The sequence below is a fragment of the Chionomys nivalis genome, chromosome 1, assembly GCF_950005125.1.
Source record: "Chionomys nivalis chromosome 1, mChiNiv1.1, whole genome shotgun sequence".
NCBI classification, from domain to species: domain Eukaryota; kingdom Metazoa; phylum Chordata; class Mammalia; order Rodentia; family Cricetidae; genus Chionomys; species Chionomys nivalis.
The window spans coordinates 66,440,102-66,465,327 of NC_080086.1; the positions used below are offsets into that span (position 1 = coordinate 66,440,102).

Sequence of the window (25,226 nt, forward strand, 5' to 3'; positions counted from 1 at the left end):
TAGTAATTTACAAAAATCTGTCTGAAGAATAAACATGAATATCAATAAAATTAACTATATATAATTTTTTAATTATCTCAGTGTCAAAAGACCATGCTATAAAATGAAATACCCCAAGCTAATCTTCTAAGAAAACAGAAAGAAGAGCTTGAAAACTATGCACACGTGTTTGTAGCTGAGATGATCCAGCCTCAAAGACTACTCTAGCCAGGACCTCAGACGAGCTCTGCACTTTCCCATTACCCAGAGACTGGACAACAAATGAAACAGCTACCTCTCCCAAGACTGGACAAATAACCCAAATTTTTCTTTTCAGGATCCCCTAGAGATGCCATCACCCCCAGACAGAAGGAAGTATATATCCAAAGGATGTTCAATCGTCCTACAAGGACATGTGCACAACCATGTTCATAACAGCATTGTTTGTCAAAGCCAGAACCTGGAAGCAACCTAAATGCCCCTCAACCGAAGAATGGATAAGGAAAATATGGTACATTTACACGATGGAGTACTACACAGCAGAAAAAAATAATGACATCTTGAAATTTGTGGGCAAATGGATGGATCTAGAAAACATCATATTGAGTGAAGTAACCCAGACCCAGAAAGACAATTATCATATGTACTCCCTCATAAGAGGTTTTTAAACATAAAGCAAAAAAAAAAAAATTTTACAAATCACAATCCCAGAGAACCTAGAAAACAATAAAAGAGACATATATGGATCTAATCTACATGGGAAGTAAAAAAGACAAGATCTCCTGAGTAAATTGGGAGCATGGGGACCTTGGGAGAGGACTGAAGAAAAGGAGAAGGGGGGGGGACAGAGAAAACTGTATATAGCTCAATAAAAAAGATTGTTTTAAAAATAAAAAATAATGTATATTATCATCAGTATTTTCAATAGATAAGAATTCACATCCCACTGATAAGGAAGTTTATTGTTAGCAAATACATAAATTTAATAGACAAAAATATATGACTCTTAAATTATAGACTAATTTATACTAAGAAATAAAACAAAATAACTTATGTATTAAGAAAAAAACTGTGTAGCCAAACAAACTGTGATACATCCATGTATTAAAGGACCAATAAACTAGTATAAATATGTACAACATTGTTGACTGAAAAATGTTTTTTAAAGAAATAGCTCTATCTAACACTTCTCAGCCTTGCTTGGATCAACAACAGCACTGTTCCCTTTAGTTCTATGTCTGGTTCATCTATCCTATACCTCAGAACAATGTGCTAAATAGATTTTTGGAGCAGAGAGATGATCTTGGAGCTTGATCTATCTTTTCCATAAATATTTCCTGGATGGTGTACTAATTTAAAAACCAACAGACCTTATAAGTACAATCACAACATTTGTAAAGTATACATGTAAGCCAGACATGGTAGCTCTCACCTGTAATCACAGCACTTGAGAGGCTGAAGCAGGAGGTTCACCATGAGTTCAAGGCCTGGACTAGACAATTAGTTATATGCCAGACCTTGTCTCCCCCACACACACAAAAAAAAATAGCATAAGTATGTATATATGCATAATTTATTAATAAATAGGTATAAATATCCATCAGCAAATGGAAGTCATAGACACAAAAGTTCAAAGAAAGAACTAGAAAAAAACATACAAAAGTGAGAATCATAGTTTTTTTCGTTAGATAGCAAAATATTCATGATCATTTTCTTTTCAGGCTTTAAAATTCCCTAATTTTGACATTTCCCCTATAAATCTAGGAGAGAAAAACTCATTCCTTCCATAGATGAAACAAACATACAGGTCTAATTTGGACATGGTTTCATCACAGCAGACACACTCTTCTTGCCTCAACACGGTTGCACCATAAACACCCAGACTAGAAACTAGTTTATTTCCTTTTATGTCTTCTCTCATAGGTTTCAAGAATCAAACTCTTTTCCACGCAAATAGAGTAGTTTATTCTCCCTAAACTTAGAAATAAAAATACAAATACATACAAATCTGAAATAATTATTTTCATTAAAATTTTAGACTCTTAACACATTACAATTTTGCATGATTTAGTATACACAGAATAGCAATGACACAACTAGGTATGAAGAGCTATGTGTAATAAAAAGTAGTTCCTCTAAAGAAAAACTTTAGAATGGGTAAAAAGCCAGAAATTGAGTCACAAAGATAAATACATTCTGAGGTTTACTTCTATCTTGGAGTTTGTTTACAGAATGAGAAGAATCTAGCCATGCGGCCTGCAGACATGCAACCCATGCTGAAAACATCAGCTCTGTCAAATAGAACCACATTTTTCAAGGCAAATTAATACAAAACTCAATGATTTCTGGCAACAAAGAACAGCACCTATTTCCCCATTGTCCCTTTTCCCCTGGCAAGCTTGTGTTCCAAACATAACAGAACAGTAAAATTATTCAAATTTAGAGTATTTGATATCACAGACAAATAAAACAATGGTAGCCAAATAAATATTTAACACTCACCAAAAGAAAAAAAACATGTATAGAGTCCATGGAAATGCCATTCAAGATTTGGACATTACTTTTATCAGCATCTATATTATTACAACTGAATGTAGAGGGCTAGAAAGGTGGCTCAGCAGTTAGGAGTGCTTACTTTTCTTGCAGAGGACCCATGTTTTGTTCCCAGCCCCCATACAGCAGTTAACAACTATCTGGAACTCCAGTTCTAGGGGATTCAATGCATCTTCTGACCTCAATTGTCTCTTCGAACCTGCACATGTATGCACTTAAGCACATACACATAAAATTAAATAAATAAAGTTTAAAAAACTGAATGCAGGCTGTGGCCGGCTCAGTTAGTAAGCAATGCTGCACTGGCATAAGGATTTGAGTTTGGATCCCCACACCATATAAAAAACAAGTATAGTGGATATGCCTATACCCCAATTCTATGCGACACAGGCAGGTGGATCCCTGAAGTTCACTGGCAGACCTATCTAAAAAATAAAGGTGGAGAATGGTCAAATAAAAAAACCCAACATCAACTTCTGGCCACCAAATGCACTTATATGAACCCGCATACACAACTACACACCCACACTGACAAGTACATATACCACATATATTGTGTAATATAATATATACAATTATAATAAGATAATACAAATAAAAAAATTATAAAAAAAAAAAACTGGGTCTTAAAGCTCTTGCAAAGGACCCAAGTTTGTATCCCAGCACCTATATCAAGCAGCTCACAACTGCCTATAATTCCAGTTCCGGGGGAAATGACACCCTCTCCTAAACTCTGGGGATACCTGTACTCAAACCATAATAAACATATACACATACACATATAATCAAAAAATTATTTCTAAAAAAAAATCTTTAAAGGTATAAAAATAACTAATGTGACCAGGTGTGGTAGCACATACCCTTAATCAGGAGACAAAGACAGGAGGATCACAGTGTGTTTGAAGTTAGCCAAAGTTATATAGAAAAAAAAAAGAAAAGAAAAGCCAATTGCTCCAATTCATTTACATATGTGCTTACACTCCCCTTATATTCCCTTGAGGATAATAGTTCTCAACCTTCCTAATGCTGAAACCCTTTAATATAGTTCCTCATGTTATGGTGATTCCCTACCAAAATTTATTTTCATTGCTACTTAGAACTCTAATTTTGCTGCTGTTGGAAGTTGTAAATGTCTGTGATTTCCAATGGTCTTCGGTGATCCCTGTGAAAGAGTTGGTGGACAGACTCCCACACCCTAGGGAGGGGTCTCTAGCCACAGGCTGGGAGCCACTACTCTAGGAGGTTTCCTAATAGAGATAAAGTGGTTAAATACTACTGTGAAAGGGCTGTTTCAAGATTTATTTTGAACTTCTAGTTAGAGGTTCCTGAAAGTAAATCATAATTACCTATAATTTTTTCCTCTCATTCATATCAATAAAATATGAAATATAAGCTTTCACCACAGAAAAATAGTAGTTCCTTTCCTAACAGAAGAACATTATTAACAAAGATATGTGCTAGAAACTCTTTAGGAAACATAAAACCCAATAATATAATCACTATTTACAACTCAAAAAAAAAAAAAATACCAGTCCTTCAGCCACGAAATACCACTTTATAAACAAGTAGATCTTGGTTAATACCCAAAACAACTGTTTTCAGACACTGAACAGCAGTCAGCTGATAACCGAACTCAAAAAAAAAAAAAAGAGAGAACAATCTTTTCTCTCCATCGTGGACAAGTCAGAACACCCTCACAGAGCCTGAAGATGTGCTGACTTAAGGCATCATATAGTAGATCAAAAAGGCTGGGAGGGAGGGAGGGAGGGAGGGAGGGAGGGAGGGAGGGAGGGAGGGAGGGAGGGAGGGAGGGAGGGAGGGAGGGAGGGAGGGAGGGAGGGGAAATCTGCATAGGCTTTCCTGCTTAGCATTAGACTAGGGTATGTGAGGTGAAGAAAAGGGGAGAGAAGGGATGGAGAAAGTTGGGGGGGAGGATAGACTAACAGTGAGGTATAAGAGAAACATTTCAGGGAGGTCAGAAATGGCAGAGAACTCCCCTAAACCCAAACAGCCGAATGGCAAGGTACACAGGCACAACTGTGCCAACCAGACCAGATTAAATATTCTGTAAAGTTGACTGCACTTGGCCTAGCAGATTTGGGTTTTGTTGTTAGTGTAGGAGAATGTCTCACTATGCACCCCGAGCTGACCTAGAACTCACTATAAAGACAAGACTGGCCTCAAACTCAGAGATCTGCCTGCCTCAGCTTCCTGAGTGCTGAAATTTAAGGCATGAGCTTATCATGGCTGGCCATAGCAGAATTTTAAAATGGGGTCTGCAAACTACTACTTCTCAAATAAAGCCCAAAACTCAAAAAAAAAAAAAAAAAAAAAAAGCCAAGCTCCCCCAGACTCCAGATACTCATCAACATAATAATGTCAATTATCCACTCAAAAAAATATTTTTGACCTACAACCAGAAAAACAAAATGAGTTCAAAAGAAGATGCAAAAGTGGCAGAATAGCAAATACACGCAAATAGCAATAGATCTATGTGTATGTGCTTTAAGGGAAACACAAAGGTGTGAGAAGGAAGCATCAAAAACCAATGGAGGGCTATGGCCTCTGCACTTCAGGGTGCTTTTCTAGCCTGCACAGAGCCTCCTGCATTCCATCCCCAGCAACATAATCCAAACATAGTGATAAACAGCACTCAAGAGGAAAAGGCCGAGGTTCTGAGGAAGTTCAAGGTCATCCTCAGTCACATTTATGTTCAAGGCCAGCTTGGAAATCATAGTGAGACTCTGTCTTCATAAAAAAAAAAAATGCTTTGGCCTTTTTTTTATTTAATTTCTTATTGTGTATATGCAGATATGGTAGAAGTGAGTACCACAGTGCATGTGTGACGGTCAAGGGAACACGGAGGCATCAGTTCTCTACTTCCACCTTTACATAAATTCTAGGTATGGAACTCAGGTCATCAGATATGCAACAAGCATTCTACATACTGAGCCATCTCTCCACACCACCCAAAAAATGTTTTTTATTCAGGAGATAAACAAGATAACATTTTCCACTGGGATGCTTATAACTAGAGATAGGCAATAATACACACTGGGGCTAGAGGGCTGGCTCAGAATTTAAGAGCACTTGCTGCTCTTTCAGAGGGACTAGGTTCAACTCCCAACAACCATATATTAGCTCAAAACCATCTTTAACTCCAGTCCCAGTGGATCCAAAACTTTCTTCTGACCTTCATGAGCACTACACATATATGTGGTTCACAAACACACATGTAGGAAAAATAATCATACGCATAAAATAATAAAGTAAATAAATTTAATAAACCTGAAAGTTTTAAATAATAATAAGCACTATCATGTGATGATGTTAGGTATATTAAAATGATGCAGCTGCTTTGAGTAGTCAAGGAGTTTCACTAAACAGGAGAACACTGACCTATAGCGAGATCTAGCAATTCCATTCAGAGGTATATTCCCAAGAGAATTTAGGGAGTTTAAGCCCATGTAAAACTTACAAGTAGCTATATAGCTTTATTCATCATAACTTAAAAGTGAAAATAACCCAAATGTTTGTCTAATAATAAAAAAAACAAAATGCAGTCCATCCGCACAGTGGAAAAGCACCCCATAAAAAAGAGTGAAGTACTGATTCACACGAAGGCATGGCTGACTCCTGAAAACACTGTAAGAGAGAGAAGTCGAATGTAGAAAACCGCATACTGTGTGCCCCCTTTATATGAGATATTCACAATATGCAAACATACAGATATAAAGTAAAGTAGTGGCTGCTCAGTCTAAAGGAAGGAAGAATGGGATCAAGGTTTATTTTTGAGGTGACTGACATGTTCTACAGTCAGGAAGTGAAGATAGTGACAGTCTTGCAAATACTCTAAAACAACGCTAAGTTGTACTCATAAAATGGTGGATGCTATTGAATACGAAAAACAATTATTTAATATTTAAATTATTTAATTTTTATTTTATTTTACATATTTATTTTAATAAAATTAAATTTAAATTTAAAATAAATTTTTTAAATAAATTTAATTTTTTTAATAAATAAAGAATTTACAGCTGTCACACTAACCCAAAAAAGAGATGGCAATGAATTCAGGTCTATATAAAGAAATGAGAGTGCCAGAATCACTTAAAATATATAGATAAAGGAAGATTTTTTTCATTTTACTTTTAAAATATTTTAACTTAAAAGTTTGTAGCAAAAATGCAAGTGTATTATAGGCACTATGCCATATTCTGAAATAAGAGCAATGACAACAATAACACCAAGGAAGTGAGGTTAAGCAGAGATATAGGTTTAAATTTTTAATTGACAAGTAATAATTACATATAAGCATGGGGTACAGTGAGATAATTTCATGTATACAACAGATAATGATTTAATCTATAAAGCATTTCCATTTAAATATGCATTGCTATTAAAAGAACTTTGCATAATGTATGGTTTGCCATATTTTTTTTAAGATTCACTATGAGTTAAAAAGGATTATTGTAAGCTTAGAAGCAATCATTTTAAAGATATAAAGAGGTATGGATTATAAGGCATTAGTGAATACACGATAGAATCCAAATATCTAGTTAACTGATTGAGACGAAAGCAGATACAGAGAGAAAGAACAAGGAACAGTAAAGACAAATGGAAAATAAGTTAGACTGAAAGTCATATATAGATATATTGTATATGATAAGTATATACATATACTGATAAGTCTGTCAGTCATAAAAGATCTAAGGATCCCAACTAAAAAACAGATTGTCCCTTTAAAAAAAAATAGCGAGATCAAGCCATGCATGGTAACATACACTGACAATCTCTTATCTCCAAAACATAAAAAAAAAAGAAGACAAAAAAACAATAATAAGCCTATACCCCTCAAACCTAATGAGGTTATAGAAGTCAAGGAAAGACTGAAGACAGCTCAAGAGGCAAGTAGGGAGTTGAAAAGCACTTGTTGCTCTCACAAAGGACCTACATTCAGCCTCCAGCATCCCCATCAGACAACACACAAATGCCTTAACTCCAGCTCCAGAGAATCCAATGCCTTTTTCTGGTCTCTGTGAACACCCTCATGCACACAGCAAACACACAGAAACGCACACACATACACATAAATAAATAAGAAAACAAGTCTCTTTTAACTGTTCAACTTAAAAAAAATCTTACCTTTTGGTTTTCATCTGATCCCTCAGTTTGCTGTACATCTCTAGGACTTGAAAGAGAAAACAGATCACACAGGTATCATTTAAGCAAAATAACTAACTCAGCTAAAGGAAATACATCAAGAATCCTACTCCACTCCCAGTTTCTTACCTGGAAGGCACAGCATTAACTTATCAACAGTTGCAGAAATATTCCTCTGTTGTAGTCTACACTGCTTCAGCTCTTCCATTGCTATTACCAGCTTGGCAAAAGGGGAAAAATAGAATTATGTCAAGAACTATAAAAAGAAAAAAAGTTTTCAGTTACATTTTCCTACTCTGCATGCAATGCATTCAAGAATGTCAGTTTCCTAGTAAAACCTACAATGCAAGCTAAGGAACTGTCTTCTTCAATCAGTGAAACATTCCTACATGGCTTCCTACTTTCTCCCCACCCTGCACACGTGTCTAAAAAAGGCTATGTAAAATGAACCTTAAAGAGCCTTAAAGCACAAAGGCCATCCAGAAAAAAAAAAAAAAAAAAAAATCTGCCCATTGTCTCCAAACCCTACACAAACGCCATGATTTACATTTCTTTGCCAGTGCTAGGCAGTCCTTCTAATCCTCAACTAGGTCCCGATTTTAACAAGCAAGTTCCATAATTAGAAGATATGGCTTTTGTACATGATTCAGTTTACTGAAGATTAATTTATTCTCTTCTCATAATCATCTCACAATGTAACAAACTATTTCTGTAGAATATGGACTATATGAAATAAAAAAAATCTACCTATCTATTTACAGAATTCATCTCACACGCGCGCACACACACACACACACACAAATTATATCCTTAGATACGTGAAAAGAATAAAGAGAAGGAAGGTGGATGACCCAAAAAAGGAATGTACTTCAGGTCAGAAAAGGTTGACTTTGTGCTCAGATTTGTTTTGATTATTAACATAAATTTCAGATCATCTGTTCTTTTTTCCCCATCAGTAAAATAGTGGAATTAACAGACTTGGATTTGGAACAAATAAATAAATGGAAGTAAATAAAAGTACAAATTGGAAAGTTTAAATAAGTTTGTCAATTAATAGAATAAATGATTCTTTTTTTAAAGAAATATTTGTTGAGCACTCACTTTACAACAGCTGCTGTTTAGAGACAGAAGAGATGCAATGGTGAAAAAAATAAGTAAAATTCCCTAATGATATAGAACTAATTCTAATGGGGGGAGACAAACAAAAACTACATAAGTAAAAAATGTAAACCAAAAATAGGATAGTACAGTGGAGAAAAACAGAATGATACAAAACAAAAAGAATGCAGAGAATGAGGATGAGACTGCAATTTCCAATAAGGTCCTCAGGAAAAATCTAGGTGGGGTACACATGCCTATAACCACAGGACTCTGGAGACTGAGGCAGGAGGATCATTATAAGTTCAAAGCTAGCCTACATTACAGAGTGAGTTCGAGGCTAGCTTGGGCAACATAGTAATAATACCCTGTTTCAAAAAAGAAACAGATTTTTAGAATATTATCAGACATGAAATAAATAAAATAATTATAACAAAAAAGGAAGGAAGAGAGAGAGAAAGAGTGAGACAGAACGAAAGAAGGAAGGAAGGAGAGAGACAGAGTCAGAGAGAGCAGAGAGAGAGAGAAATATAAACCAGGTATGGTGACTTATGCCAGTAATCTCAACATTGGAAAAGTGGAGGTAGAAGGATCAGTTCAAAGAAAGTTTAAATTACATGAAATCCTTACTGAAAAAAAAAAGAAAGAACTATAAGAGGAAAGGACAAAGGCAGGTGAAGATGCTAGAGGAATATTCCAAGAGATATGGCAGACTACTCAAGGATTTTTTTAACACAGCTAAGAGAGGTTGCATCTTATTTCATTGCACCCTGTGGTGTCTGTATTTATTCAGGTAAACATTTCTTATAGCAACAATGCCAACACACAGCTTATATTATTCTAAGCCACAAAGTGAAGAACAGTCATTCAAAGAGACCAGCATAAAACAGAAAAAACATTGTTAAAAGGAAACTGGCCTTACTTCCTTGCCCTCATGTTGCAGTTTTCTATTAGTATCCGTCACCTGGTTCTGTGGAGAGAAGATAATTCAAACTCATAAAAACAAACACTAGGACAGCAGTTGGATAAAGATCAAAATTTAATATGAAAAAACTGGAGTATCTCTAGATGCTTTCTATATTCCAGCACAGGGGATTACAGCTGCTCTCTCTGCAATTTAAACTCTTTATCAACCTTTCCTCTAGGCATTCCCATGAACTTCTGCAAAGAAAAAGAAAAGCTGACCAAGAGACATGTTTGGTTTAGATAGAACACAAAGTAAGATACTATAGTGTCCCAAGATCATATTGTAACTTTGGAGAGAAGAGGAAAAATAAAAACGGAGAAATAAATAAAATGGAAAGTAATCCAAAGGGCTTTACCATCCGTACAATGTCTAGGAAACAATGTTAACACAGACATGTCTTAATTCACAATGTATTCCTGAAAAGGGCTAGGTATAATTTCAACTTTGTAACACAAGTCAAAATTTTATTAGTTATTACCTTAATTCTACAAAAAGAATTATTTAATATTTTGGGGTCATTAATTCATAACAGTTTCTAAATACATCCATATCCTCATTAATCCCACCATCAGACAGTCAAAAAATATGTGGCTAAGCCTTAAATGAGCTATGATTTATAATTTAAAGGAACAAGCACAAATCTTTTCAATTATCTACTTTTGATGTTTCCACTAATATAAAAAATAATTTTTTAGAATAGTAATTTATCATCTCAGACATTATCAAAACATAGATAATATTAACTTCTAAACTTCTTAAATTAGAGACTATCTAGCTTCTGCTGGTGACTGCTGTTCCTTATACTTTTACTGCACTCATCAACCCAGCATTTCTTACAATGTCCCTTAAGCATCAAGAAATGTTAGCTGGTGTTATTAACATATAGGCACACATGCACTGCATATATACACACACAGAGGAGAAAAACACTAGAAATGATCAGGAAAGGGACATAATATGGAATGATTACAAACTTATTTGATTCAACATTATCTCCAAAAACTAACTTTTCATAAAACACATTTTTTAAATTCTTATCTTAAATTATACACTATACTTGGATAATGTAGTTCACAGCAGATTAGCGCATATACCCCCTACTTTCAAAGACAAAATAAAATCTGACCTCTTCCAGAAATAGATTTTATAAAATCTGAGAAAAAAGGCAATAAATACTCATATTACCTATTTATTATTTTCCTAAGAGCACCATATATGAAAAATACCATTAACCAATAGACTGTTAGTTCAGTGAGAGGCAAGATAGAATGTAGCTGCCAAATGCAAACCTAAGGCAATCACTGAAGCATCACCTCAAAAGGGCCAGCAATCTGTTTCCGTTACAGTAAAATAGAAAATATTGTCAGTTTGTCAGGCCACAGAGTCTCTGTAGTAACTAATCAACACTGACAGGAATGCAGCCATAAATAAAATGTCATGTGCTGGGGTGGCTAGGTCCCAATAAAACTTTATTTACAACAATAAGAGGCAAAATGGATTTGGTCTACAAGCTAGAGCTGCTGTTCCCAGCTGCTCTGATCTAAAATAACAGCAGATCAAATGATGAGAATGACATCAGATATCATGTGTCATGAAGGCCACTGACAAACTGCAGCATGATTAAGTGTAAATAAGTTTTAGGAGCCAAATATGTATCACATGAAAAACAAATGAAGTTATTTCATCTCATAGATAAAGGAAAACTCAATTGGAGACACTACACACTATACCTGGACCCTGTACACTACACCCTACACCTAAACAACGGTTGCCTCAAATATCTTTAAGAGCTGGAAGAAGAAAGGCTGCTCCTAATAAATGCCTGTAACCAGAAAATAGGATTCAGCTATAATCAAAGTAATAGAAGGGTTTCAAGCAATGTGAATAAAAATGGTATAGTTATAATCAATGACAGCATTATCACCTTTAAAGTACTTATTCAATAATAAATTAGATAATTTTATTCTATTCTAGAGATCTCCCAAAATTAAAATTTCCAGTATAACTACATTCACCACTATTTCTCATACTAAAATAATCTTGTTCACTTCATCATTTCTCACTCTTTCTAACCTCAAACTAACATTTTTACATTAAGCCTCAGAAATACAGACACATACACAAAAACACCAGAGACACACATGGAGACACAGACATACACACAGAAAGAAACATACACCAGAAGTACCCAGAGACTCAAATACAAAAACACATGAATGCAAAGACTGAAACAACTTTCAAGAAACAATGTTTATCTTTACTTGATATACTATATTTTTATTTTCTATGCAAGTCTATTTTATTTTTACTTAATTTCAAGTGTCACTAAAAATGTTGATCGATATCCACTAAACTGATATCATGCAAACCATCATCAAAAACATACCCATAGGAACCTAACCTATGTTACTGGTAATAAAGATAGTAACTATTTTAATTCTAGCTGATAACTGTTCTATACACCACAATAAAAAGAGGCTATATAAACTATGTAAAAGACACTTCTAATTCAAAAACAAAGATATGGAAGTGCATTTACATACACACATTTATATATACTCATATGTAGATGCTATGTACACAAAATAATGGGCATCATGGAAAGTGTAATGTCGTATTAATTTAGTGTTATAAGTGGTTAATACTTTAACTTTTCCAATTCTAAATTGTTGCGGGAGGTCCTTCCGCTCCTCCAGCCAATAGCCGCCAAGATACCAGCCCATTGGGGCGTGGTCTCTTTCCCTTTAAAAAAAGCGGCTACTTCCCTCCTCTCTCTCTGTACTTCCTGCTCCGGTTCCGGCGACTAGACTTCTTCCTAATTGCGTGCGCAGAGGGCTGTTGTCTGGGACGGTGATCTGTAAGTTTTTTCCCCTTTAAATAAATACCACCCTATTAATCACAATTCCAAATTGGTGTGGGATTGTTTATGACTTGCGCCACCATCTGGCACCCAACGTTTGGTTTTAGGACCCCTCCTTCCCCCGCTCGGCTGCCGGACGCCAGTTCAGCCGCGGCCTGTGCCTTGCGGCCTGTGGTAGTGCGTGGAGCCAGCAGTTTAACATAAATCATCACGCAGTGGCTTTTCTTGCTGCAGTTCTTTATATTTTCCCTTTAGACACCTCAGATGGACTTCAAGTCCCCACGCAGCCTATCGTTTGCCTCCCTACGTGGATTTAAACTCCACAGGCCCGTGTAGTCTCTGCCCACGTGGTTTGCTCTTTTCTGAGTCGTTTTCAAATCTCCCTTGCAAGGGCAGCTCTTAAGCGGAGCGAACCAGAGCACGCGGTTACCGGTTGCCGAAAGCTGCAACCCCTTGGGACGACTCTGTCACGTGGAGGCATACACGGCTTCCGGGCTACTCTTCTCTACCCCTGGATTCTGGGTTTATGGTTCCGTGTACGGAAATGATTTAATTACATTTACTTTGTTGAGCAACTTGCATTTCCCAGTTTTTAACAAATACTGAAACAGACACTGAAACAGGACCCTGTTTTCGTCGCAACTTGGCAACAGTGCCACCTGCTGGATAATAGGTAATATGGCAGTTTTCATTTCCAACACGAATTTTACTGTTTTGGCTACCAAAACAATGGGTTTTTTCATGCAAGGTTTATATGACTATGGGGATAACTTAATTTACTGGTTACTAGGTTTCAGTATTCTTTTGAATATTCTATCATTTAGGAAAAATATGGCACTCCTAAGAACCATACAATCTTTACCAGAAACTAATACAGGTCAGGAGATTCAGGATTCAAAAGCTTTGGAATCACAGGTGCAGAATGGGGACCAAAAAATTGATACCTCAGTGAAATCACTAGAAACACATGTAGCTCAGGAGATTCAGGATTTAAGAGAGACAATGATAAAAAGACTTGAAATGATTGAAGAAATTATTGGAGTTGGTGAACAGAGTAAGAAGGCACAGGGACAGGATACAATGCCACCAGCAGCTATTAGAACTGGCTTACCCAGGGTTTTAGCGACATACCCTGTAATTCATTCTGACAAAGCGTCAACTTCTAAAGGCTCAAAGGGAGTCAGAGAAGCTAGATGGATGCCAATAGCAATGAATGATCTAAAAGAAATTAAGCAAGCTATTGTTACCTTTGGCTTGCACTCTGCATATGTTAAGGAAATGATAAGGACTTGGACTTCTAATGCTAGAGCTACCCCCCACGATTTCCATCAGTTAGTGTCTGCAGTTTTAGATAATGGACCTTCCTTGATGTTTGGAATCTATTTCAGAGAAGAATCCAAACATATGGAACAGCAAGAAAGAGCAAAAGGTGTGGAGGTTTCCCAAGATCAAATTCTTGGTGTAGGAGAATATGCTGATCCACAGGTCCAAGCTCTTTATGATGATGAAGTACTGTGTTTATGTCACCAAGCAGCTTTAAATGCTTGGAATAGGCTACAAGATCCAGCAAAAAGGGTTGAATCATATACCAGAATTAGGCAGGGACAGAGAGAACCCTTTATTGACTTTTTGCAAAGATTAATTAAGGCTCTGGACATAGGGGTAACAGACCCAGAAGCTAGACGACTACTTCTTGAATCTCTAGCTTTTGAGAATGCAAACATAGAATGCAAAAAGATAATTGGACCTTTAAAGTTTAGATCAGCACCTATGGATGAATGGATTCAGCATACAATGAATGTTGAGACGTTTAGCTATAATGATGAATCTTGGGTGGGAGAAGCGATTTCCAAAGCAATGAGGAGACATCAAACTGCCAGGTGTTTTAATTGTGGTAAATTAGGACATCTGAAAAGGGATTGCAGGCAAAGGATTTCTAGGAATAATATCCCTTCTGGGAATGACAAAAATAGGAGACCTCGGCCTTCAGGTGTATGTAGGAGATGCGGTAAAGGCCGACAATGGTCCAACGAATGCAGGTCAACAACAGACAGACAAGGCAACCCGATACAGTCGGGAAACTCCTTGAGGGGCCTCTCGCAGGCCCCCAAGCCAACAGTGGCCCAGTCATTCCCAGTCACAGTAGAGAACGTGCCTCACCAAGAAAATTAAAAGCTCCAATTTCTGCTGTAAAAAATATTACTGGTCTAAATGATGAATTACGCATGGAGGATGAGTCAAAAAACCCAGTAGGACAGAGTAAACGTATATTTTGGCAGACTTCTATTAATGATCAAAGACCAAAGCTAAGAGTCTGAATAAATGGCACTTTTATTGAAGGCTTATTAGACACAGGTGCGGATGTAAGTATCATTACTCCAGAATCCTGGCATCCGAATTGGCCTCTTCAAGAGGTAGATGTTCAGTTCCTGGGAATTGGAACCCTATCTCGTGTAAAACAAAGCACAAGATGGGTTGAATGCATAGGGCCTGAAGGGCAAATAGGAAGACTAAGGCCATATATTGCCAATATTGCAATAAATTTATGGGGCCTCGACCTGCTACAGCAATGGAATACCCAGATTAACATTCCTGTAGTTCCAGGAACTCATAATTCTGGGAAGGACATGATGAGATATTATGGGAAAAGGTCACCAGCCATTCAGGCTGTACAAGAACATACAGCAAATACCAAACCTTTAGAGGTACCAACAGCCCTACCTTTAAAATGGCTAGCTGAGAAGCCAATATGGATCAAACAGTGGCCTCTAGCTAAAGATAAATTACAGGCATTGGAACAGCTGGTGCAAGAGCAACTAGATGCTCACCATATTGAAGAATCAACCAGCCCTTGGAATTCTCCTGTGTTTGTTGTAAAAAAGAAATCCAGTAAATGGAGAATGGTGACAGATTTAAGAGCTGTCAACAAGGTAATTCAACCTATGGGCCCACTACAATCTGGAATTCCTTTGCCTTCTCTGTCACCAAAAGGATGGCCTCTTATAGTTATTGATTTGAAAGATTGTTTTTTCACCATACCGTTACAAGAAAAGGATAGAGAAAAATTTGCCTTCACGGTGCCTACTTATAATAATTCTCAGCCTAATAGGAGATATCAATGGACTGTCCTCCCACAGGGTATGCTCAATAGTCCTACATTGTGCCAATATTTTGTAAGTAAGCCATTGGAAATAATTCGTAAACAATTCCCCAAGTCCATAATTTATCATTACATGGATGACATCTTGTTATCTGATTCAAATAAAGATACTTTAGAAAGGATGTTTGAAGAAGACTAGAAAGTCTTGCCTAGGTGGGGATTACAAATTGCCCCTGAAAAGATTCAAAGAGGAAATTCTATTAATTACCTAGGTTACAGAATAGGGTTAGAGAAAATTAAAACGCAAAAGGCACAAATTAGGAGAGACCGGTTAAAGACTCTTAATGACTTCCAAAGATTGTTAGGAGACATTTCCAGTCTACGACCAGCTGTTGGGATAACACCTGATCTAATAGTTCATTTAAACAAAACCTTAGATGGTGATAAAGATTTGAATAGTCCAAGAAAACTGACAGCTGAAGCAGAAAAGGAACTGACAATGATTGAGGAAAAATTACAGGAGGCACATGTGGATAGGGTGAACCCAAATCTTAGCTGCATCCTAGTCATATTGCCTTCCAGAATTTCTCCTACAGGGATTCTAATGCAGAGGGAAGATATTATTTTAGAGTGGATATTTATACCTAATAAACCAAGTAAAAAATTAAAAACTTATGTGGAAAAAGTCTCTTAATTAATTATAAAAGGTAAACTGAGACTTCGTCAACTAGCAGGTATAGACCCAGCAGAAATTATAGTGCCTTTTACTACTGAAGAAATAAAAAAGTTATGGGAAGACAATGAACCATGGCAAAGAGCTTGTGCTAATTTTTTGGGAGAAATTAATAGCAACTATCCCAAAAGTGGTAGACTTAACCTCATAAAGAGAACTTCTTGGATTCTTCCTAGAATTGTGCGTGATGCTCCAATAACTGGAGCCCGTACATTCTATACTGATGCAAATAAATCAGGGAAAGCAGGTTATAAGTCAGATGAATTGAGTAAGGTGGAACAAAGCCCTTATATTTCTGTCCAGAAGGCAGAATTATATGGATTTTAAAGAACCTCTTAATATAGTTACAGATTCACAATATGCAGAAAGAGTTATCTTGCATATTGAAACCGCTGAATTTATACCAGATGACACAGAGTTGACTTCATTGTTTATCCAGGTACAAGACATAATCAGGAACAGGCTTTGTCCGATGTACATAACACACATCCGGTCCCATACAGGTCTGCCTGGTCCTCTAGCACAAGGCAACACTGAGATTGATCAATTATTGATCGGAAGCGTGTTGCAGGCCTCAGAATTTCATAAGAAGCATCATGTCAATAGTAAAGGCCTAAAGAAAGAATTTTCCATTACATGGCAACAAGCTAAGGACATTATAAAGAGATGTCCTACTTGTTCTTTCTATAATCAAACACCGTTGCCTGCAGGGAGTAACCCAAAGGGTACTAAGAGAAATGAAATCTGGCAGATGGATGTGTTCCACTTTATGGAATTTGGTAAATTAAAATATGTACACCACACCATAGACATGTATTCAGGTTTTCAATGGGCTACTGCCCTGAGCTCAGAAAAGGCTGATTCAGTAATCACACATCTATTGGAAGTTATGGCCATCATGGGAATACCTGCACAAATAAAGACAGACAATGGTCCAGCATATGTATCTAAGAAAATGAAACGCTTTTTTGCTTATTATAATATAAAACACATTACAGGTATACCACATAATCCCACAGGTCAGGCAGTTATAGAAAGATCAAATCGTACTATAAAGGATATGCTGAACAAACAGAAAGGGACCGAAAATACCCCCAGAAATAGATTACATAATGCTTTATTGACCTTGAATTTTCTTAACGCTAATGAGAAAGGAACAACAGCAGCAGAAAGACATTGGATAATGGAAAAGTCTGCTGAACTAAATCAACCAATTTATTTCAAAGATTTATTTCAAAGCCAGGAGATGTGCTACGTTGGGGAAGGAGTTTTGCTCTTGTTTCCACAGGAGAAGAAAAATTGTGGATACCATCAAAATTAATAAAGGTTCGATTTGAAGAGGAGAAACCTCTTGGAAAGGAGAAATGACAACTCATCCACAATGATGATATTCCTACAGGGGGTAAGAAAAACATATAGAATGGGGCAGGGTTCTGTTCTTATCTCCACAGGAAAACACTCATCTTTGAAAAATTCAAGGGATCCTGGATGTTTGGATACTGACAGATGGGAAAATACCTGCCCAATAGGAACTACCAAGAAAACTGAATAAGTTGTGTAAGTAAAATATACTAAACCATATTTCTAAATTTATAGAGCTGGTTTTGAAGTTGGACTCTGGCTCAGTCCCTCTCCAATTCCAAGCCTGTTGGTAAGAGAAAACCCAGAGTTTCTGGAGTTTCTGTCTCATGTCAAGAGCCATGATAGGGGACAGAAAGAAATATGAGTTTAGAAAACATCTTTGCTTTTCTTCATATCTATCATACTTTTCATTGAATATATCTATCATTCCTTTCATTGAATATATATGTGTGTGTGTGTGTGTGTGTATATATATATATATCTATATGATTAATGTTTAAGTTTTTCACAATGAACAATGAGTTTTTCCTGAAGTGACATTTAAAGTTTCCAGGAAGAAGATGGGGCCCCATAACAACGACTCCACCTGGTTGATATGACGTCATGATACTGATAGCGCTACTACAAGACCTGTTTTGGGTACCAGCTGCACAAGACGATCCCAACTTGGTTAGCTGAAATGGTGCACATCTTATACAACATTCTGGCCAGACCTGCACAAAATACTCAGAGACTATTTGCAATTTTAAAAGACATTGATCTTGAAATTTAACCATCATTTTACTTTCACAGGATCCCCCAGAAAGAACGTCGCCCCCATGACAGCTGGAAGTAACTCTAGAGGACGACATCCCCTCTCCCAATAAAGTTTGCCCTTGGGTTTAGGGACATCATTTAGGGGTTGATTATAATTGGTATACGGTTGAGGGTTGGGGAAGGAATTTTATAAGCTCAGGGATCATTTAAAAAAAAAAAGAGGGATAATAGATTGGTACTTGTTGGTACTTGTGAGTTATTGTTTTGAGACAAATGTATTGGTATCGATTCTTATATATTGATACAAAGTGAAATTATATTGACTATTGTATGCATGCATGTTTCTACCTCTGTTTAAAAACATTTTTTATGTATTGACATATATTGTATTGATATATATTGTATATATTTACCATATTGCAGTGTACATTTCTACCTCTGATTAAGATACTTACACATTGCTTATGTATTGATATATATTTACCATACTGCAATGTATATTTGTACATTGTTTATATTTGGAGGTCATTGTCCTCATTTGTTTCACAGTTGTTTATTGTCTTAGTCTTTAAGTTAGATAGGTATTGAGAATTATATAGATCAATAGTATTCTAAGTTTGTCATTTATAATTAGACTAATCAGGTTCTTTAGATACATAGAGATTATACTCAGTATAGATAGATAATCTTCAACCTCTTCAAAGAGCTGTAGAAAATGGCCTTTAATCTAACTCAGTTTTGTGGTAGTGAGACACAATTGCTCCTGGCAACACTGCTCTATTCCCGAGAAAATGTTGAGCACCAAAGACACTCCACCTGGAGCCTTTCTTCTTGGCTGAACTGGCCTTTGGGTAAAGAAATGCCCATACCTCAACCACTGACAGAAATACAGAGTATCTGTGAATGGAAAAAACAGGACTGTCATATCCTGCCAAGACAGGGTAAGATAGTTTTGACAAGTTTCTTGCCTTTGAAAATGGTTTGTCAGTTATGTTAGGCCTTAGCCAAAGTTGGTTGCTTCATCGCTGCAAACGTGACCTTGGGTGATTGCCCAGGTAGCTAGTTGTCTCTGTGATTTGTTACATGTTTTAGAAGTTGTTTGATTGCACTTCCTAATTACTCAGGTAACATTATTTCCCTTCTCAGATCTTCGATGGGGTTGAAGACTATATAAATGTAGTTACTTTCGACTCATGACTTAGCCAAGCTATTTATTATATAAGACCTAAGCTAGTTAGAATAGGATATTTGTACTTATTGTATATAATTTCATAGTAGGTTTAGAACTCTCTTACTTAAACAAAAGGGGGAGGTGTTGCGGGAGGTCCTTCTGCTCCTCCAGCCAATAGCCGCCGAGATACCAGCCCATTGGGGCGTGGTCTCTTTCCCTTTAAAAAAAAGCGGCTACTTCCCTCCTCTCTCTCTGTACTTCCTGCTCCGGTTCCAGCGACTAGACTTCTTCCTAATTGCGTGCTCAGAGGGCTGTTGTCTGGGACGGTGATCTGTAAGTTTATTCCCCTTTAAATAAATACCACCCTATTAATCACAATTCCAAACTGGTGTGGGATTGTTTATGACTTGCGCCATCACTAAATTCTTTTCTAGAGTTAAGAATCTCAACATTTTTCAGCTAGATCAAACATCCCCTAAAGCAGAGCTTACCAAGTGTTCAGCTAGACATAATTCCCAAACTTCAGAGTAATTGGTTAGTCTGAAGCAACCAAACATATCAAACTTGAAAAATGAAGTCAGATATTCCTCCAGAGTCATTCTGACCAATCTGAAAGAATTTGCAACTTGAATCAATTTAAAGTAGAGGAGAAAATAGGACAAAGGTAAGTATCAATCATCAATCAAGGTCAGCAATTGGTGAGATTCTAGACAATATTCCATACTATCGGGCCTAAAGCAGACTCTACATCTTTTATATCCTTTGGCCCCCTGTGTAACAGGATCCCAAAATCTATGAGAAAAGTTTGCAATACAAATATACAAGAATGAAGAAACATGAAAAAAGAATAATCAAGATTATGATAGGAGCTATGAGGGCTGAGTGAGGACAAACAGCACATTAGCAACAAATCAAAAAATTTGTTACATCTAAAATAGGGAAAGCAACTAAAAAGCATAGAATTATACTCATAGAAGAGAGAATTATTCAATGATGCTGGCAACACCATGTTTCTTAAGACAGATAAATTCTATCATAGAATCATAGAAACCTTAGGATAAAATGTGTTTGAGACTGCAAAATGTTGGAAACTTTTATATAAGTAATGATATTTTATATAACATATTGCATTCTAAATATGTTATATAATATCCCACAGCTGGAAACAGTATAGCTCCTATATTCAAACATCAATATTTCTGTAGTTAGACACAAAAATTTAAATTAAGTTGCACAATTTAATGGTTTCATGTCCAATTTTAAATCATATTTTGCAGGCAAATGATTTTTTTAACTACTGCAGTTTTAGACTATATTTTGTATCTTATAACTTGTTTAGCCATTCGATAAAATTTTTTTCAGCAATATATTCTTTGAGATGAATTTTATACTCACAGCAAAGTTAACCATGCAGAAAACAAAATCCTATTAGGGACTCTAATTAGGATTCCAAAAAGAAAAACAAAAGCATAAAGACTAGAGAGAAGAAAATAAAACTATTATTACTGATATAACAGATAAGTTTTTGCAGAAAATTCAAAAATCTAAACTGTTTAAGTAAGAGAAATTTAGGAGAAAAGTCTTTGGATCAACAAGTAAAGTCACCAGTCTAAGAGAAGGGACTTCTGTGACCAGCCTCCTTCCTGAACATGAATCTTCACCCTGTAGGCAACTCTCCACAGGCCTTTCAAGTAAGTAGAGCTGTGCTTTAACTCCTAGGAGGTGGCTTTCATCCAGCAGAGAAGCTGGTGGCTTCAAGAGCAATCTCTTGACAGAATCAGTCACTGGTCACTTGTGGGTATCCAAACTAAACTAACTTAAAAAAATATTCCTTAGAGCCAAAAAGCCATAATCTTATTTAGGTGGATTTTAGTATAAATTCCTTTCCTTATTTCATAAAAATCTTTACTACACCCCAGGTAACAGTGAGACACACCCTTAATCCCAGCACTTGGGAATTAGAGGAAGAAGGATCATAAGTTTGAGACCAGTTTGAGATACATAGGTTTCACATACCTACCTCAATCATCATCATCATCATCATCATCATCTTAGGAGAAGTCAAGAAATGAAAGTAAAGAAATGCAGAGCCAGATGAATGGAACCTAAAATGTTTTGTTTGGGTTTGGTTGTTTTGGCTTGGTTTGGTTTGGTTGTTTTGTTTGTTTGGTTGGATGATTGATGGTTGGTTGGTTGGTTGGTTGCCTGGCTGGTTTTTTGAGACAGGTTTTCTCTGTGTATCTCTGGCTATCCTGGAACTAGCTCTGTAGACCAGACTGGCCTCGAACTCACAGAACTCCACCTGCCTCTGCTTCCCTGAGTGCGGGATTAAAACATGCAACACCACTGCCTGGCACCTAAAGTTTTATACCTAAGAATGCTAAACTGTGTTCTCTTAAATCTAACCAAAGAAAGCTATGCAGGCTTTTAAACCAAGAAAATAATGTGGTCATATACTTTGTTTAATGTGATCACTTCATACCAAACTTTGTGGTTTTGGTCAGGCTGTCCATGTATCTCACCTCAGTTCTACATTTGAAAAGAGGAAGCTAGCAAGGCAGTGGCAGTGCATGCCTTTAATTCAGGAGGCAGGGGCAGGCGGATCTCTGTGAGTTCGAGGTCAACCTGGTCTACAGAGCTAGTTCCAGGACAGGCTCCAAAGCTACACAGAGAAATCCTGTCTTGAAAAAACAAAACAAAAAAGAAAGAAAGGAGGGAAGGGGAGGGAAGAGGAGGGGAGGGGAGGAGAGGAGAGGAGAGGGGAGGGGAGGGGAGGGAAGGGGAGAGGGAAGGGGAGGGGAGGAGAGGAGAGGAGAGGAGGGGAGGGGAGAGGGGAAGGGAGGGGAGAGGGGAGAGGAAAGGGGAGGGGAAGGGAGGGGAGAGGGGAGAGGAAAGGGGAGAAGAGGAGGGGAAAGGAGGGGAGGGGAGAGGAGAGGGGAAAGAAAAGGGGAAAGAAAAGGGGAAAGGAAAGGAAAGGAAAGGAAAGGAAAGGAAAGGAAAGGAAAGGGAACGTGTCATACAGCATGGCCCCTACTCTTCCAATCAGAACTAATCAGAACCCCAGGAGGACAGAGGAGCAAAAGTTCAGCAGCGTCTCCTTACTTTGAGTTTCTGGGCTTCCCCTCGTACTTTCAGGAGTTCAGTAATAGAGTCCACAAAGCCTTGGTAGTGAAAGTTGCACATTTTTTCAATTTCTCGGTCATGATTGCGGATGCGAGTTTCTAGCTTCTCCATGAATCGTCCATGTTCCTCACCATCATAAACAGACCTTTAAAGAGAAAATGGCATGAGGATCACAGCACTTCAGAGAAGAGAATTACAAACCCAGAAGAAACTTCTACAGAAACTAGATAACCAGGATACATAAATTAACAACTGCATTCATTTGTCCCCGTGGTAAATGAGTCTTTGTTTTGTTTTGGTTTTTTGGGTTTTTTTTTGAGAAAATAAAAAATAAATAACTAAATAAAAAATTCACCTAAAAACATTTGACATACACCATAGGACTGTCATAACCAAGTAAAAGACTTCAATGACAGCTCCTGACCCTTTCTCCATTTAGCTCATTTAGAAAAACTCAATCTCAGTAAATTTAACTATCCAGTTACCCCATGATCCACCCAAGAAGCTGAAGATTACTGAAAAATCACATAGGCTGGCTAGATTCAGTATAACTACATAGCTACAATCTAAGAGTCATTCAACACCACTACAAAATCCTTGGAATATCCCTTGTCCAAAATCCTTGAAAACAGAAATGTTTCTGATTGGAAGGATTAGGGGAATATTTATGTGAGTTATATAGCATATAAAACTCAAATATGAACAATCCATATGTTTTCATATACAATTTACAGCCTTAAGATAAACCTATGAAATGTCTTAGTGAATTAGTGTTTTGACTACAACAGGCCACACACAAGGCCAATCTGGCATTTTCAACTAATGACAAGCTGTCATATATTTCTTACGAGCATTTCATACTTGAGATTTGTTTGTTTGTTTGGTTTGGTTTTTTGTTTTTCGAGACAGGGTTTCTCTGTAGTTTTGAAGCCTGTCCTAGAACTAGCTCTTGTAGCCCCGCTGGCCTCAAACTCACAGAGATCCGCCTGCCTCTGCCTCCCGAGTGCTGGGATTAAAGGCGTGCGCCACCACCACCAGGCTTCATACTTGAGATTTTAAAATTAGGAATGATTAACACCTCAAAAAACATCACTTTGTATTCTCCAAAATCTCACAGTGTAGGAATCTCACTTCCTCCTGCCTCAATGTTCACTCCTCCCACTCAGCTACTGCTCTGACTATACACTTCTCAGTATATATAACCATTTCCTAGTCCCTCATGAAAATCAGCCAATCTGCTTCCATCTATACTTCCTCTTCTAGCAGCTAACTTTGCTAGTTCTAGGCCAGCCTGGGTCTACAGAGTGAGTTCTAGGACCTGTCTAGAAACCCTGTCTTGAAAAAAACAAACAAACTTCTTCTGTTCTACATCATATATTTTTCACTCTCTACCAGATTATTCTCGTATCTGTATAAAGGTCACAAGCTTGCCTGAACTACACATCTCCTCCCAGTTACCATCTAGTTATTCTGCTCTCCATCCTAATGAAACACCCTTCCCCTTCTTCACCTCCCACTTGATCAAGTATTCCTTTTACTCCTTTAATAGCAGCATCTGCTGAGGCTTGGCACTCACTCCTTCACTATGCACTCTCTTCTGGAGATATAAACAATAACCACACTAGCGTGGATTTACCTTTTCACTAGCACACCTACTCAATCTCCCTTCTAGAGCCTCCTTCTCTATCATACTTCTCTATGCTCTCTCACCAAGCAATCTATGGCTCAAAAATACCATTCATATAGAACTGACTTCCTAATCTATAACCTACAAACCAAAGCACTACCCTGAGTTTTACTACAAACCAAAGTACTACTAAACTCAATTTTCCTTACTACTCCACTACTCTAATTGGATTGTTAAAAGCCACCCATCTCCATTCCCAAACCGGTTCCCTCCAAAAACACCCCCAATACACATACACACACACACACACACACACACACACACACGCACACCCCACTACAATTAATGACACTTATTCAGTTACATAAGCCAAGTATCTACAATCATTTCTCATCTGTCTGTCCAACCTCTCCCCATCAAACTTACTAAATCATGACAACTCAACCTACAAAAGATGTTTTAGAATTGAACACATCCAGCATTTCTATTTAAATCCTTGTCCAAATGTATGATTTAGCCACACCAGAGTAATTCAACAAACTCCAAAATCTCATCATGCATTCCCCACCCCCATCCACACCAAGTACATACTCCACGGAGCAGTTTAAAAAATCTCTTTAAGCACACGCCTTTAATCCCAGGCAGAGGCAGGCGGATCGAGTTCAAAGCCAGGCTGGTCTACAAGAGTTCCAGGACAGGCTCCAAATTACAGAAAGACCCTGTCTTGAAAAACA

The 25,226-nt window shown here is 37.2% G+C and overlaps 1 protein-coding gene across 3 annotated transcripts in view; it reads right to left on the reverse strand.

Moving 5' to 3' along the window:
* Nucleotides 1–25,226, reverse strand: part of Exoc6b (exocyst complex component 6B) — a 514,534-nt gene that overhangs the window by 422,599 nt on the left and 66,709 nt on the right. For 2 of the 3 annotated variants that reach the window (XM_057789516.1, XM_057789518.1), the window contains exons 2-5: nucleotides 22,845–23,010; nucleotides 9,716–9,763; nucleotides 7,825–7,915; nucleotides 7,678–7,723 (exon numbers count right to left, since the gene is read on the reverse strand). In XM_057789516.1, coding sequence (XP_057645499.1) covers nucleotides 7,678–7,723; nucleotides 7,825–7,915; nucleotides 9,716–9,763; nucleotides 22,845–23,010 — 351 coding nt within the window. The remainder of the gene's footprint in view (nucleotides 1–7,677; nucleotides 7,724–7,824; nucleotides 7,916–9,715; nucleotides 9,764–22,844; nucleotides 23,011–25,226) is intronic. The other variant, XM_057789522.1, reaches the window with a different exon arrangement.